Genomic DNA, 13,351 nt, shown 5'->3' with positions numbered 1-13,351 from the left:
GCGGGCCTAGCTCAGAACACAGAGTCCCCTTTGTTTGCAAGGACCATCTTATGTCTGGCCTCTCCCTTCCTGCTGACTCAATGACATCATCAAGCATGATGGACAAGAGTGTGGCCTTGTCAGTGCAGTTTGGTGAAGTACCACGGAGGTCCCCTCCCCTCCGTGCTCAGATGAGACCCTACACTACATGCATGCTTTCTTTCATCCAGCTGTCTTCCACAAGATGGACTTTTCTGCTTGCCGTCCCTCCGGAAACTTCTAGAACCACTATCTTTGCTAAGTGTAGGTAACAGCGGGACCACTTCTGTCTGTGGCCTAAAAACTACCCTGAGATCTCCTCTTTGTGCCTCACTGAAGAAAATGTCCAGGCCGACTTTGAATGAAATGTTGAATGAAACCCTTCACAGAAGGAAGTTTATTCTGAAGTGTTAATTGCTTTGGCCAGTGTATATCTCGTTTCCTTTCTTAGTTTGCTAATTGAAGATGGGAAACTGCTGGTCAGCATGTCAGGGGGTCGACTTAAATAGATTTAAAGAAGTATTCAGATGCCTTTCTGGCTTTGACTCAGTAATATCTGGGGGAAAAGTCTCCGCAGGGCTGGTGGTGAAGAATTCTCCATTGAACTTCCCTGCTCTTCATGAGTGAGCACTGTGTGGGGTGGCCCCCTGGGCCTGAGAAGCCGCAGCCTTGGGCTTACACTGACCACTGGCCCCATTATAGCTGGAACTAGACCCTGGAGTACCTGAGCCCCAAACAAAAAAAGTAGCTGAGGAGCCAGAGCTATTGCACACTGGGGAGGGCATTTGCCTTGCACATGATCCCCAGTACCCCAGAAGGTTCCCCAAGCACTGCCAGGAGTGAGTGCAGAGCCAGGAGGAACCCCTGAGCATTGCTGGTGTGGCCCAAAAAGAAAAAAAAAGAGAGAAAGAAAGAAAGAAAGGCTGTTTATGAAGCCCAGAAAGAGACAATTCCTGGGAATATCACCCCCCCCCCATGCACGCATACACAGACCTGCACACATGCACACACAGACATACACACACATACAGGCACACGCACAGCATTAGAAGAAAGTGGGGATAGAGGGAGGACATAAATTCAGTTGTAGATAAAATGGGATTAAAACAGAAGTGATGTGGAAGTTTGGATGGACAAACTGACCATTTCCAGATATCCTCTGAGCAATATGGGCAACGAAAATGCAAACTGGTCATGTGACAATAAGCTGTCGACATTAATTTATGATAATAGTTGGTGGTCATACTAAAAGATTAAGAGACTTATTTTAAAATATTTATGAATAAAATATGAAAAATAACAAGATGCAAACACAGTGATGTAAGGTTGGTGCAGTGCTGGCCATGGTGCAGTGCTGGCATGACCCACCCAGACCATGGGCCTGGGGGCTTTATTTTACTGTTCTACTCTTGTCTGTCTAGCATTCCCAGTAGGGTTGGGGGTTATTCAGTTGCTGGAGTATGGGTGTTAGATACGGCAGCTCCTCCCGGGGCTGCTCCCAAGCACAGGACCAGGACTAGCCCCCTAGTGCTGGAGTGGTCCAGAACACCCCAAGTTAATAGAACTATTACACAGAATTTTAATGATTACAGGGTTGGAGTGATAGCATAGTGGGTAGGGCGTTTGCCTTGCAAGCATCCAACATGGCTGACCCGAGTTCGATTCCTCCGCCTCTCTTGGAGAGCCCGGCAAGCTATCACGAGTATCTTGCCCGCACAGCAAAGCCTGGCAAGCTACCTGTGACAAATTCGATATGCCAAACACAGTAACAGTTGTCACAATGGAATCGTTACTGGGCCCACTCGAGCAAATCGATGAACAATGGGAGGACAGTGACAGTGACTGACAGTGATTAATGATTACATATATAGCTACAGAAAAATAAAACTAAAGGTAAAGGCCCTCCCATTGATCATCGATTTGCTCGAGCGGGCCCAGTAACGTCTCCATTGGAGACTTTGTTGTTACTGTGTCTGACCCGAGTTCGAGTCCTCCACCCCTCTCGGAGAGCCCGGCAAGCTACCGAGAGTATCTCGCCTGCACGGCAGAGCCTGGCAAGCTCCCCATGACAGAAAATAAGATTAATAATTATGTCTAATGAATTCAGAGAAGACGCGTAAAGTCTGTGAGGTGACTCTAACAGCGGGTCTCTCCTGTGGTGATGTAGTGCCAGTGACCAGGTTTGCATGTTCCTCTGAAGGTCAGCCCCGTGGCTGAGTTATGGTCACACCCCACAGGCCTGGGGCTCTGCTCAGAGAAGTCTACACCAAGTCTCAGGCTGATGCGCTTCTTCTTGCAGTGGATTCCGGGCCACCTCCTTCGACAGTCATCAGCCAGAATGAAACGTTTGCCAAAGTTGTGTTTAAGCCGAGTGTGGTTCAACAGGCCAAGATTGCCCAGAATGGAATCCTGGGAGATTTCATTGTTCGCTACGATGTCAACCGGGAAGAAAACATTGGGGACATCCAGGTAACGGGGTTCATGCTACGGGAATGCCCAGGTAATGGGGTTCATGCTGTCACGCTACGGGAATGGCCAGGTAACAGGGTTCATGCTACGGGAATGCCCAGGTAACAGGGTTCATGCTATGAGAATGCTCAGGTAACGGGGCTCATGCTACAGGAATATCCAGGTAACAGGGTTCATACTAGCTGTTTTCTGCCCATTGCTTGATCCTTTTCGCTAACCAAAAGGAATTCCTTTCCATTTTAACTCAAAATTAGGAATTCCAGTGCTCACCCAAGGAAGAGAGATTTGGGGGTCCTTAGGACATTTTGTTTGAACTGGACTCTGTGTCCAGGAGGCTGGTGGGCCTATGGAGGCTGAGAGTGTCTTACTTCCTACTTCAGTAGGCAGGAGAGCAAATGAAATCCATAACATAATTTCCCCCATGGGGGCTTAGACTTGGTTAGAATGTGAGTTTATCTTCAGTTTTAATGAAGAGCAAGTGATCCGTGGCTCTTGGGTCCTGGGGTTCGGTTCTGGCAGAGATGGGCTGTGAATAGGAAGATGTGTGACAGCACCTCCACACTGGATGCTTGATCCTGACCTCTCAGCTTGTAAGACAGCAGGTGAAGCTTGGGAGGAAGGCAGAGGGACAAGGGCTGGAAGCGTGAGGGGAGGGGGGCAGGAGGGGGAGGTGACAAAATCCACAGCATTTTGTGAATGTGACAGTTGACTTAGTTACCAATTGTTTTGTTTGGGGGCCACACCTAGGGATGGTCAGGAGCTGCTCTCTGCTCAAGGGACTATGAGGGGCTGTTCATCAGGACTCCTGGACACAGAGCAAAGTGCTTTCAATAGTGGCGCTCTCTTGCAGGGATGATGTGGCTCTTATTCAGATTTAAGTTTACAGTTAAGTAAGCTCGGGACAGTGCTCCTCTGGTGCTGGCATCTGAGTTGGACCATCTACTGCTGTGCGTCAACCCTGGGGCCGGGCTCCCCATCACCTTCTCCTCCCCCAGGTCCTCGACGGCTACTTCGTCCACTACTTTGCTCCCAAGGACCTGCCGCCCTTGCCCAAGAACATCGTGTTTGTGCTGGACAGCAGCGCGTCCATGGTGGGGACCAAGCTCCGGCAAGTGAGTCTGGGCACGCACGCTCCCCTCACCCTGCTGGCCCTGCAGTTCTCTCTGCAAATATAAACCCGCAAGGCCAGCATCTGCTGTGTGGCCGCTCGCTCACCTGTGGAGGAGATGTTCCAGTGCGGCTGGTGGGGTGAGGCCACTGGCAGTGTGCGAGGACAGAGAGACGAGCTGAGAGACGTCTGCAAAGAGGCAGCCTGGCCTGTTTCCCTGTCAGCAGGACGCCCCCTCTCCCCCAGGTTCCCAGCCAGGTGTTCTGAATTTTCTTAACTATCCGTTTCACTGTTTCTTTCATTGCTTCCTTTAATTTCCTGGATGTCTGCTCCATTGATTCTTTGAGTAGTTCCTTGAACATTTTCAGCATTTCATCTCGGAATTCTTTATCGGAGAGATCGTAGTTGTGGGTAATCCCTGTTGAGAATTCGGGACTCTTTTCTTCGTCCTCTCCTCATAGTGGAGATTTGCGCTGTTTCTTCATGCTATTGTGGTTGTATAGAGGTAAAACTCTGGGGAGTGCCCTCAGGCTGCTGTCTGGGTGGCAGGCAAGAGGGATGGCGAGGCTGGATGGGATTCCGGCCAGGTGTTCTGAGCAGACTCCTCACCCAGGGGCTGATGGGAGGGCTTCCCAATGCAGCCTGCCACGGGACCCCCCCCCCCACACACACACACATACACATACACACATACACATACACACTTACACCATATACACACATACGCACATACACATATATACACACATACACACACATACACGCACATACATATACACATACACACATATACTAATACATGCATGCACACACACACACATACATACACACACTCAAGCATTTGCAAGCTGGGAGAGCTGTGGACCAGGGACAGGACCGCAGACCTGGTCTTGGTTGTGTCGCCTCTGAATTGTCGGCCCTCCCTGCCACAGACCCACGTGCACTGGGGCAGAGAGACCGGTGTAACACCAACAAGGACTGCCCTTCTGTGAGAAATTTTAGAAACGACACTTGCAGGCTGGAGCTAGTCCTGCGTCCAGCACGGGCTGGACAGTCAAAGACTCTTAGTGCAAAAAGCTTCTTAGGAAAAGTTGCAGAAGGGCATTGTTAGGCATTTCTCAAACACGAGAAACACATTGTGACATAGCCGGGTGTGAGTTCACCCTCAGGCGCCCTCAGTCAGAATGCCACAGACCCAGAGGGCGCTGGATGCCACCCAGACCCGTAGGCACTGAGCTTCCGGCTGTCACATTATAGAGGCGGCCCTGCCCAGCTCGGTCAGAGGGCAGCCTAATTTCCTCTCTCCATCCTTGTTTGGAAGATCCCGTCCTGCAGTGTACTGGGACTTAGGTCCTAGCTTTTACGAAAGAGGAGTTTTATTTTTTTCTTGCAAATATGTATGGAGGTGAGGCACCAGAGGCAGGAGGCGGGGGGTCAGCCTGGCAGGGCCTCAGAAAGCATTGCAGAGTTGGAATTCAAACAGAAGTTCAAAGGAAATAAAAGGTGGATCCTTTCATAGGAATGTCTTCAAAGGAGCCTTGTGATTTTACTCAATGCAGAATCAACTCTTTCTAGAAATGTAAAGGTCAGAGACAGTGCTTTCTACACCTGCTTCTGGGTGAAATTGCAAGTTGATGTTTAGCTTCTACGAAGTTGTTCGGTTTACTAAACTGCCACAGGTGAACTTGTGGCTCTAGGCGCCGTGGTTGGGTCCCTTATTCCCTGTGTCCTGTATGACTTCTGCTTTGTTCATCAGAAGGCCCGGGAGGCCTGTGTAAGAGACGGGGGCACTGCTTGGTAACCCTTTATTTTATTTTGGTTATTTTTTGTTTGTTTGTTTGTTTTGTTTTAGCGGTGGGCTTGGGGCACAACAGCATTGCTCAGGGCTTACTCCTGACTCTATGCTTAGGGCTCACTCTCGGCTCCGGGGACCCGATATGATGTAAGGGATCATACTAGGGTTGGCCATGTGCGAGAACAGCACCTTCACCCCTGTCTGCCTCTCCGGCCCCGGTCACCCCTGAGGAGAGAGTGGCACATGGGCTGCAGAAACAGGCGCACAGACGGCGGTCTCCCTGGGTTTCTTCTGCGACGCTGTGCCTTGCATCTTTTCCTATGACGTCATGGACTCACTGAGTGTGAGGCCCATACCCAGGCAGGGATCGGGCACAAAACGCCTTCTGTGCTGGGTTGGCGCGGACAGGGCTGGGTTTGACAACAGCTGCGGGAAGCCGGGGGTGGCTTGGGCGGGTCACTGGCCCCTGGCCAGATTTTCCCCGGGGCCAGGTTCTGTGCTGTTCTCTCCCCTTCGGGAAGTGTTTCCTAGCTGCAGGCTCCACAGCATGCCCGCCCGCCTTTCGGGGGGCCTGGAGAACCTGCAGTCTGTGGGGACTCCGCTCTGCAGGGGAGAGGAGGAGGGAGCGGGCAGTCCCCATCCCTCGCCAGGGCAGCCAGTGGCTCCAGGAGCCCCGCTCTGCCATGCCTGCTGCCCCCAGCCTGGGCTCAGAGGAGTTTGGAGCACAGCCCACTGCGGCCGATTCCTGGACGCAAACCCTCAGGCCCAGTTGGCGTGAACTTCTAAGACGTTGTTTTCAGAGGGAATATTTTCCAACTCTCTGCTCCACAGTCCAGAACCAGGAGGTGGCCCCCGGCGTCCTGCTGGCCAGCCCAGTGCTCTTGCCTCGTGGGCCTGAGTATCTGGGTCACATGGGATGTGTCTGGGGAACGTTGGGACCCCCGTGCCTACGCTCTGCCTCTGAGGGTGTTTGTGTGTGTGTGTTGGGGGGAGGTCTCTGCATCTTCTGTGGGCTGAACCCCACTCCTGACAGCCCTCATCTGGAAGCAGCTGTAGCACCCTGACTTCTGGCTGCTGTCAGGATGTGCCCAGCATTGTCCAAGGAAGGAAGTGAAGGTGATGTCCGTGGAGAGAACAAACTCCATGCGGCTGTTTGAGACACTCAGTCCCTCTTGCGGGGACCCATGCCAGAGCTGAGGGTGTGGGCAACTCCTGCTTTTTATTTTTTTTTCTTTTTGGGCAATCCTCAGGGGTTACTCCTGGTTCTGCACTCAGGAATTACTCCTGGCAGTGCTCGTGGGGGGGGGGGGGGGCATATGGGATGCTAGGAATCGAACCCAGGCTGGCTGCATGCAAGGCAAGCGCTCTCCCAACTGTGCTATGGCTCCAGCCCTGAAACTCCCACTTCGTTCTGATGTGTGGGTTTGGGTGGTGGTCCCCAACAGTGGGCTCTGGGGTAGTTGCTGTCCCCTCATCTCTGGGCGATAGCTAGGTCTGCCTAGAACAGTCCCCTGTTCTAGGCATGTGGATTCTCTGGTTTCCCTGTGACATGGGGGCTGGCACCTGCCTGCTGGGACCCTGGGGTGAGTGTGGGAGCCACGTCCCCACCCCAGATGTGTTCGGGGGACCTCCCTTGTCTCCTGGCACTGAGGACAGGGCTCCGGGGCAGAGGGTAGTGCTGACCAAGGAGGCAGAGGAGGTTCTCTTCAGGAACAGACGTGCTTGATGGAGGTGGGAGCGTGTCTGGGAAAACATAGACGGGCACCGGAAGAAGATTCTGGAGAGCGCGGGCAGCTGAGCAGAGCTCTGGGGGTAGGACGCCCTCTGAGTCACAGATGCCTCGGAACGTGTTCTGCTGTTGTCTGCAACTCGGCGACCGTTGCCCAAGCTCTTTGCACAGCAGGTGATCACCTCCATGCCCACGGAGGTGACTGCTGTGCTCTGTGTCTGCCCAGACCAAGGACGCCCTCTTCACCATCCTGCACGACCTCCGACCGCAGGACCGGTTCAACATCATCGGCTTCTCAAACCGCGTCAAAGTGTGGAAGGATCACCTGGTCCCCGTCACTCCCGACAGTGTCCGAGACGGCAAAGTCTACATCCACCACATGACCCCCAGCGGTGGTGAGTTCTGAGGAACAGAGAAGATGGGGAGATGGGGAAGGGGGATGAGGAGAATGGGGAGATGGGAGACAGAGGGATGGAGGGATGGGGGATGGAGAGATGGAGGGATGGAGCGATGGGAGTGGAGAGATGGTGCTGGAGAGATGGAGAGATAGAGAGATAGAGGGATGGAGAAATGGAGGGATGGAGGTATGGAGGGTGGAGGAGGATAGATGAGAGATGAGGAATGGAGAGATGGGGGATGCAGAGATGGGGAATGCAGAGGTGGGGGATGGAGGGATGGAGAGATATAGAGCTGAGGGATGGAGGATGGAGAGCCAGTGGTGGGGAATTGGGGGGGTGGGGAGGGATGGGATGGGTTGGGGGTGGGGGAGGTGAGTGAGGTGGAGCCTGGGTGAGTTGCATGCACGGTCAGCGTCCTCCGCCCTGTGCTGTTTCTTCTGGACACTCTCAAGGCCAGCTCCCACCAGTACCTGGGGGCTGGTACTGGGGGCTCCTCCCAGTACCCAAGGTGCTGTGATCTCGGGCACTGCTCAGTGCCTCAGGGCTCTGCACTGGAGGGTGGCAGCCGGAACGTGGCGCAGGGGCCGCCCTGCTAGAGGTTCCCCAGCCCCTGTGGCGTGATGGTGCTGCCCGCAGGCACGGACATCCATGGCGCCCTGCAGCGGGCCATCGAGCTCCTCACCACCTATGTGGCCCACAACGCCATCGAGGACCGCAGCGTGTCCCTTGTCGTCTTCCTGACGGACGGGAAGCCCACGGTGGGTGAGACCCACACGCCCAGGATCCTGAATCATACGCGGGAGGCAGCGCGTGGCCGTGTCTGCATCTTCACCATTGGCATCGGCAGCGACGTGGACTTCGCACTGCTGGAGCAGCTGTCCCTGCAGAACTGTGGCCTCACGCGGCGCGTGCTGGAGGAGGAGGATGCAGGCGCACAGCTCATCGGGTGCGGGGCCTCCCTGTCCCAACCGTCCTCCTGGGCCGGGGGAGGGCTTGTGGCTTCCAGGAGGCCCCAGCGCCGCAGGGCTGAGCGGGACCACCTCCTTGGGCCCCTGCACTCACCCACAGCCCAGCTATCCCAGAGTCACCCCAGACCCAACGGGTGCTCAGGAGACGCCCCCCAATAAAATGAAAGAAAAGAGGGAGGAAGCCCTGTGAGGAAGTGAGCTCCCCATCCCCGGTGGCAACCAAGCCACACACCTCCGTCCACAAAGGTTCAGCTGCGCCCGGCATGGGGTGGGGCCCTGATCCCCTTCTTCCCTTCCACCTCATGTCCAGGTTCTATGACGAGATCCGAACCCCCCTGCTCTCCGACATCCGCATTGACTACCCACCCGGCGCCGTGGAGCAGGCCACCAGAACCTTGTTCCCCAACTACTTCAATGGCTCCGAGATCGTGGTGGCTGGCAGGCTGGCCAGCGGGCGGGAGGGGCCGCTGCACGTGGAGGTCACGGCCAGCAACAGCCACAAGTTTGTTGTCCTAAAGACGGACGTGGCTGTGGAGCCCGGGCCAGGGCGTGAGGGCCGCCTGGGGGCCCCCAACCCACTACAGCGCCTCTGGGGCTACCTGTCGGTGCAGGAGCTGCTGCGCGCGTGGCTGCACAGCCGGGATGCACAGGAGCGGGAGCGGCTGAGGCTCGCGGCCCAGGCGCTGGCTGTGGACCTCCACTTCCTCTCGCCCGTCACCACCTTGAGGCTGAAGCCTCTCAGCGCCCGGGCTGAGCCGGGGGCCGGCACAGCTGCCGTAGAGGGTCCCGAGACCGTGGTACAGGCCCTGCATGGCTCCAGCCCCCCTCGAGGTACAGACTCCAGCGAGGGTGTGCACACCCGTGAGCCCCCTACCCCCTGCAGCAGTGCCTCGTGCCCACTGGGGCCTGCAGCTCCAGGGCCCGGGGTTGGGGGGCAGTGGAGATGCAGAGATGGTCCCTGTCCCCGATATGCCCCAGGTCGGGACTCAGGTGTGGCTCCCTGCCCTCCCATGTAGGGCCTGGATGTGGGCGTGGGAGTTTTTGGCATTGTTAACAGGCCACCCCTGGCGGTGCTCAGGGCTTACTCCTGGCTCTGCACTCAGGACTCACCCAGGGGATCTTACAGGGTGCTGAGGATTGAACAGAGACCCGCTGCATGCAAAGCCAGTGCCTTCCCCACTGGGCCACGCGCTGGGTCCCCAAAGATGCTCATTTTGCCGACAGAAAGGATCGTTTTGGGGCCGCTCGGTCCTTGTGCACCTTGGCTTTGCGGCTTGATGACGTTCTCACAGGAAGCCACACACGTGGGGCTCTGAGGGTTAAAGCCCCTTTCAGACCTGGGCACGGGCTGAAGGCTAAGCCTTAACCATCCTGTGCTCCAGAAGCTTGGGAGCTGGAGGCCCATTCATGGAGTGGAGGGACCATCATGATTCTACCCCACAGACCTGGAATTTGGTTCCCACTGAACAGCCCCACTTCCCCCTCCCTCAGACCCACTCACCTTTTAGGGGGGGCCATACCTGGTGATGCTCAAGGGCTGTTCCCAGCTCGGTGTTCAGGGGTCACTCCTGGTTATGCCCGGAGACCATGTGCCAGGGTTGAACCTGAGTGAAGCCTGAGCCCAACCCCAGAACCGCCTCCTAACCAAGGCAGGGGTCCCCTATGTGGTACCCAGAAGGCGGGAAACCCTACATGCCTGAGAGGTCCTGTGGCCGCCAGCCAGCTCCACAGAACACAAGCACCGCCCTCTGTCCATGCTGCCCGCACCTCAGTAGCCTCTCCACCAGCTTCTCTTTACTCTCTCGCTTTTCCTTTCTAGAACCTGCACCCCAGAAGGCATCTGACCCCAGAATTAAGATCTCTAAAACCTCAGGTAAAGAAGGCGGTGGGTGTGGAGGGGGGCTTTGAGAGGGGGGCCGGAGGGGAGGGGCTGGGTCCCTGCTTGTTGGCACCAGAGGCGGCGGGAAGATGCAGATCTGTCAGGTCCAGCCCAGGAGATGGGTGCCTCCACCACGGGGCCGGGCTGAGGGGAGGACACCCCTCACTGCTGCTGGTTCTGCTGCAGCGGACGGAGACCCCCACTTTGTGGTGGACTTCCCCCGCAACAAGCTCGCTGTGTGCTTCAACATCGATGGGCGGCCCGGGGACATCCTGAGGCTGGTGTCCGACCACACGCACTCCGGTAAGCACAAGGCCACAGAGTCTGTGGCTTCACTCACTCGTGGTCTCCATGTCTGTGGCTGTGCTCATTCGTGGTCTCCATGTCTGTGACTTTACTCACCCGTGCTCTCCATGTCCCTGGCTGCACTTGCTCATGGTCTCCGTGTCTGTGGCTGTGCTCACTCGTGGTCTCTGTGTCCATGGCTTCACTCGCTCATGGTCTCCTTGTTCGTGGCTTCACTCGCTCATGGTCTCCGTGTTCATAGCTTCACTTGCTTGTGGTCTCCATGTCCATGGTTTCACTCACTCGTGGTCTCCGTGTCTGTGGCTGCCCTCGTTTGTGTCCGCAGCTCATTCATTCTCCGGTGTCTGTGGCTGTGCTCACACACAGGACACGCTCTGGGGGCCTCGTACTGCAGAGGTACTGGTGCCCCTACACAGTGGAGCTCTCAGGGCTGAGCTCAGCACCTGCAGGCAGTGCTCAGGAGGAGCTACAGACTCGAACCTGTGACAAGGCCATTTAGCCACTGAGCGATCCCAAACCCATTGTCCTCCCCTAGCCCCAGGACACTGGTCAGAGAGGGGAAAATGCACTCTGCTGAGTGTCCCCTCCTGGCCCACTCACACACTGTCACGTGTCCACCCATGTGTCCACTCATACATCCACCTGCGTTCACCCGTGTATTCACTCATGCACACATTCAGCCTCTCGTGTGTCTGTTCCTGCATCACCCACGTGCTCATGCACCCACGCGTGCATTATCCATGTGTTCACTCACTCACATATTCACCCACTCACACATCCGCCCATGTCCACTCATGTATTCACTGTGTACACGCGCATGCACTCAACCGCACACTCATCCACACATTCATCCATGCACTCAATCACAGACTCACCCATGAAGTCAGCCACACAATCACCCATGCACTCATTCCTGCACTTGTGCACTCACGCATTCATTCACATACCCACCCATGCATTTATTCATGCTCTCATGCACTCATTCATGCACTCACTCGTGCATCCTTTCATGCATTCATGCTTGCCCCTCTCCTTGCACTCACCCACACCTCACACTCTTGCATCCCCTGCACATTCACTCACGCATCTACTTACTCATTTGCTCCCGTGGCAGATGGCATGTGGCCTCCATCTGGGGTTGAGGTCCCTGGAGTTGCAGATGCAGAGATCAGGGTGAGGAAGAAGGAAATGCCCTTTGATGGTCTTGGATGGACACAGCCCTGTCTGAGCACTGCACTCCTGCCTTCCAGGTGTGACTGTGAACGGGGAGCTGATCGGGGCGCCCGCGCCTCCCGGCGGCCACAAGAAGCAGCGCACGTACTTCCGCACGCTCACCATCCTGGCCAACAAGCCCCGGAGGTCGTACCTGGAGATCTCGCCCCATCGCGTCATCGTGGACGGCGAGGACAGGCTGGTCCTCCCCTGCAACCAGAGCACCGTGGTGAGCCGCTGGGGGCTGCAGGTGGCCGTGGCGGCCAGGGCCAATGTCACAGTCACCATCCAGGGCACTGTGGCCTTCGTCATCCTCATCCACCTCTACAAGAACCCAGCGCCCTTCCAGCGAGACCACCTGGGCTTCTACATTGCCAACAGCACTGGCCTCTCAGGGCACTGCCACGGGCTCCTAGGTGGGCACTCCTCCCCGCTGACCCCTCCCCACCCCCAGACATCGGGCCTGAGTATGCACGTGCATGACCTGGGGGGGAGTCTGGTGGGAGAGTCAAGAAAACAGGAGGGACCACAGTGAAGAGTCCTGGCCCAGCTCTGTTCATCCACCCCATGGCTGCCTCAGGGTGATTGGGCAGTGGACGTGGAAGCGTGTGGACAGAGCATCCCCCAGCCACTAGGTGCTGTGGCGAGTGGACACCCAGCTGCCACCTAGGCCATGGGCCCCTCCCAGGCCACACATGTGCCTTTCCTGGTCCCTGATGCCCAGAGGGGTTGGGGGTGTGAGGGGACCCATGCATGAGGTCCCTGCCTAGGGCCTGGCCTAATGCTTTCTCTGTCCTCAGGCCAGTTCCTGGGCCAGGACGCCAATCTCACACCACAGCCTACAGAGCCCCCCCAGCACCCTGGGGACCCTCCACTCCCAGCAGCCAAGCTCACAGTCCGAGGACACAGCGCCCCAGTGTTCTGGAAGCAGAGGAAGATCTACAATGGGGAGGAGCAGGTTGACTGCTGGTTTGCCCGCAGTGCGGCCCAACTGCTGGATGGGGCGTACCAGGACTATCTGGCCGCGCACCCCTTTGACGTGGACACAGCCTTTGTCCCGGGCCCATCCCGGGCACACGGACATTAGCGCCTCCTCACCGGGGATGGGGGGACGGGAGGCGCAGAGGGCCATGGGCCGGGATGGGCAGCCCTGTGAAGTCAGCAGTGTGACCTCGTCTGATAGAACCTCAGGCAGGGACCAGAGGTGGCCCTTCCAGGTCCCCCCACCCACGCATCACTGGGCACAACCTCAGACGCACCACCAAGCCTCACCCCTCCCCAGGGAAACAGGTGCAGGAAGGTGGAGGGGGTGGGCCCCCGTGTACCTGCTGGGCCTCTGCCTCCTGCCCCTCCTCCCCTCGCTGTCCAAGGACATGGATGGTGCTGCATGTTCCCACGTGTGGGGGCTGCCCTGGGACCCCCTGCCCAGCCCTGGCCTCTGCAGGGAGGTCACGTTCCCTGCTGAGGGG

General features: G+C 56.8%; 1 protein-coding gene across 1 annotated transcript in view; it reads left to right on the top strand.

Annotated features, from left to right (window-relative positions):
* The window catches only part of ITIH5 (inter-alpha-trypsin inhibitor heavy chain 5), a 44,360-nt gene extending 31,378 nt beyond the window's left edge, over nt 1-12,982 (top strand). The window contains exons 6-14 of the mRNA XM_056114580.1: nt 2,318-2,487; nt 3,483-3,599; nt 7,346-7,514; nt 8,154-8,463; nt 8,796-9,316; nt 10,305-10,358; nt 10,551-10,667; nt 11,921-12,298; nt 12,683-12,982. Coding sequence (XP_055970555.1) covers nt 2,318-2,487; nt 3,483-3,599; nt 7,346-7,514; nt 8,154-8,463; nt 8,796-9,316; nt 10,305-10,358; nt 10,551-10,667; nt 11,921-12,298; nt 12,683-12,969 — 2,123 coding nt within the window. The 3' untranslated portion in view covers nt 12,970-12,982. The remainder of the gene's footprint in view (nt 1-2,317; nt 2,488-3,482; nt 3,600-7,345; nt 7,515-8,153; nt 8,464-8,795; nt 9,317-10,304; nt 10,359-10,550; nt 10,668-11,920; nt 12,299-12,682) is intronic.
* Nucleotides 12,983-13,351: the final 369 nt, after the last annotated feature.

This window comes from Sorex fumeus, unplaced genomic scaffold (assembly GCF_029834395.1).
Source record: "Sorex fumeus unplaced genomic scaffold, SorFum_2.1 ptg000026l, whole genome shotgun sequence".
NCBI classification, from domain to species: Eukaryota; Metazoa; Chordata; class Mammalia; order Eulipotyphla; family Soricidae; genus Sorex; species Sorex fumeus.
Note: the sequence above shows the minus strand (reverse complement) of the source record. Positions and strands in the feature narration are given on the sequence as shown.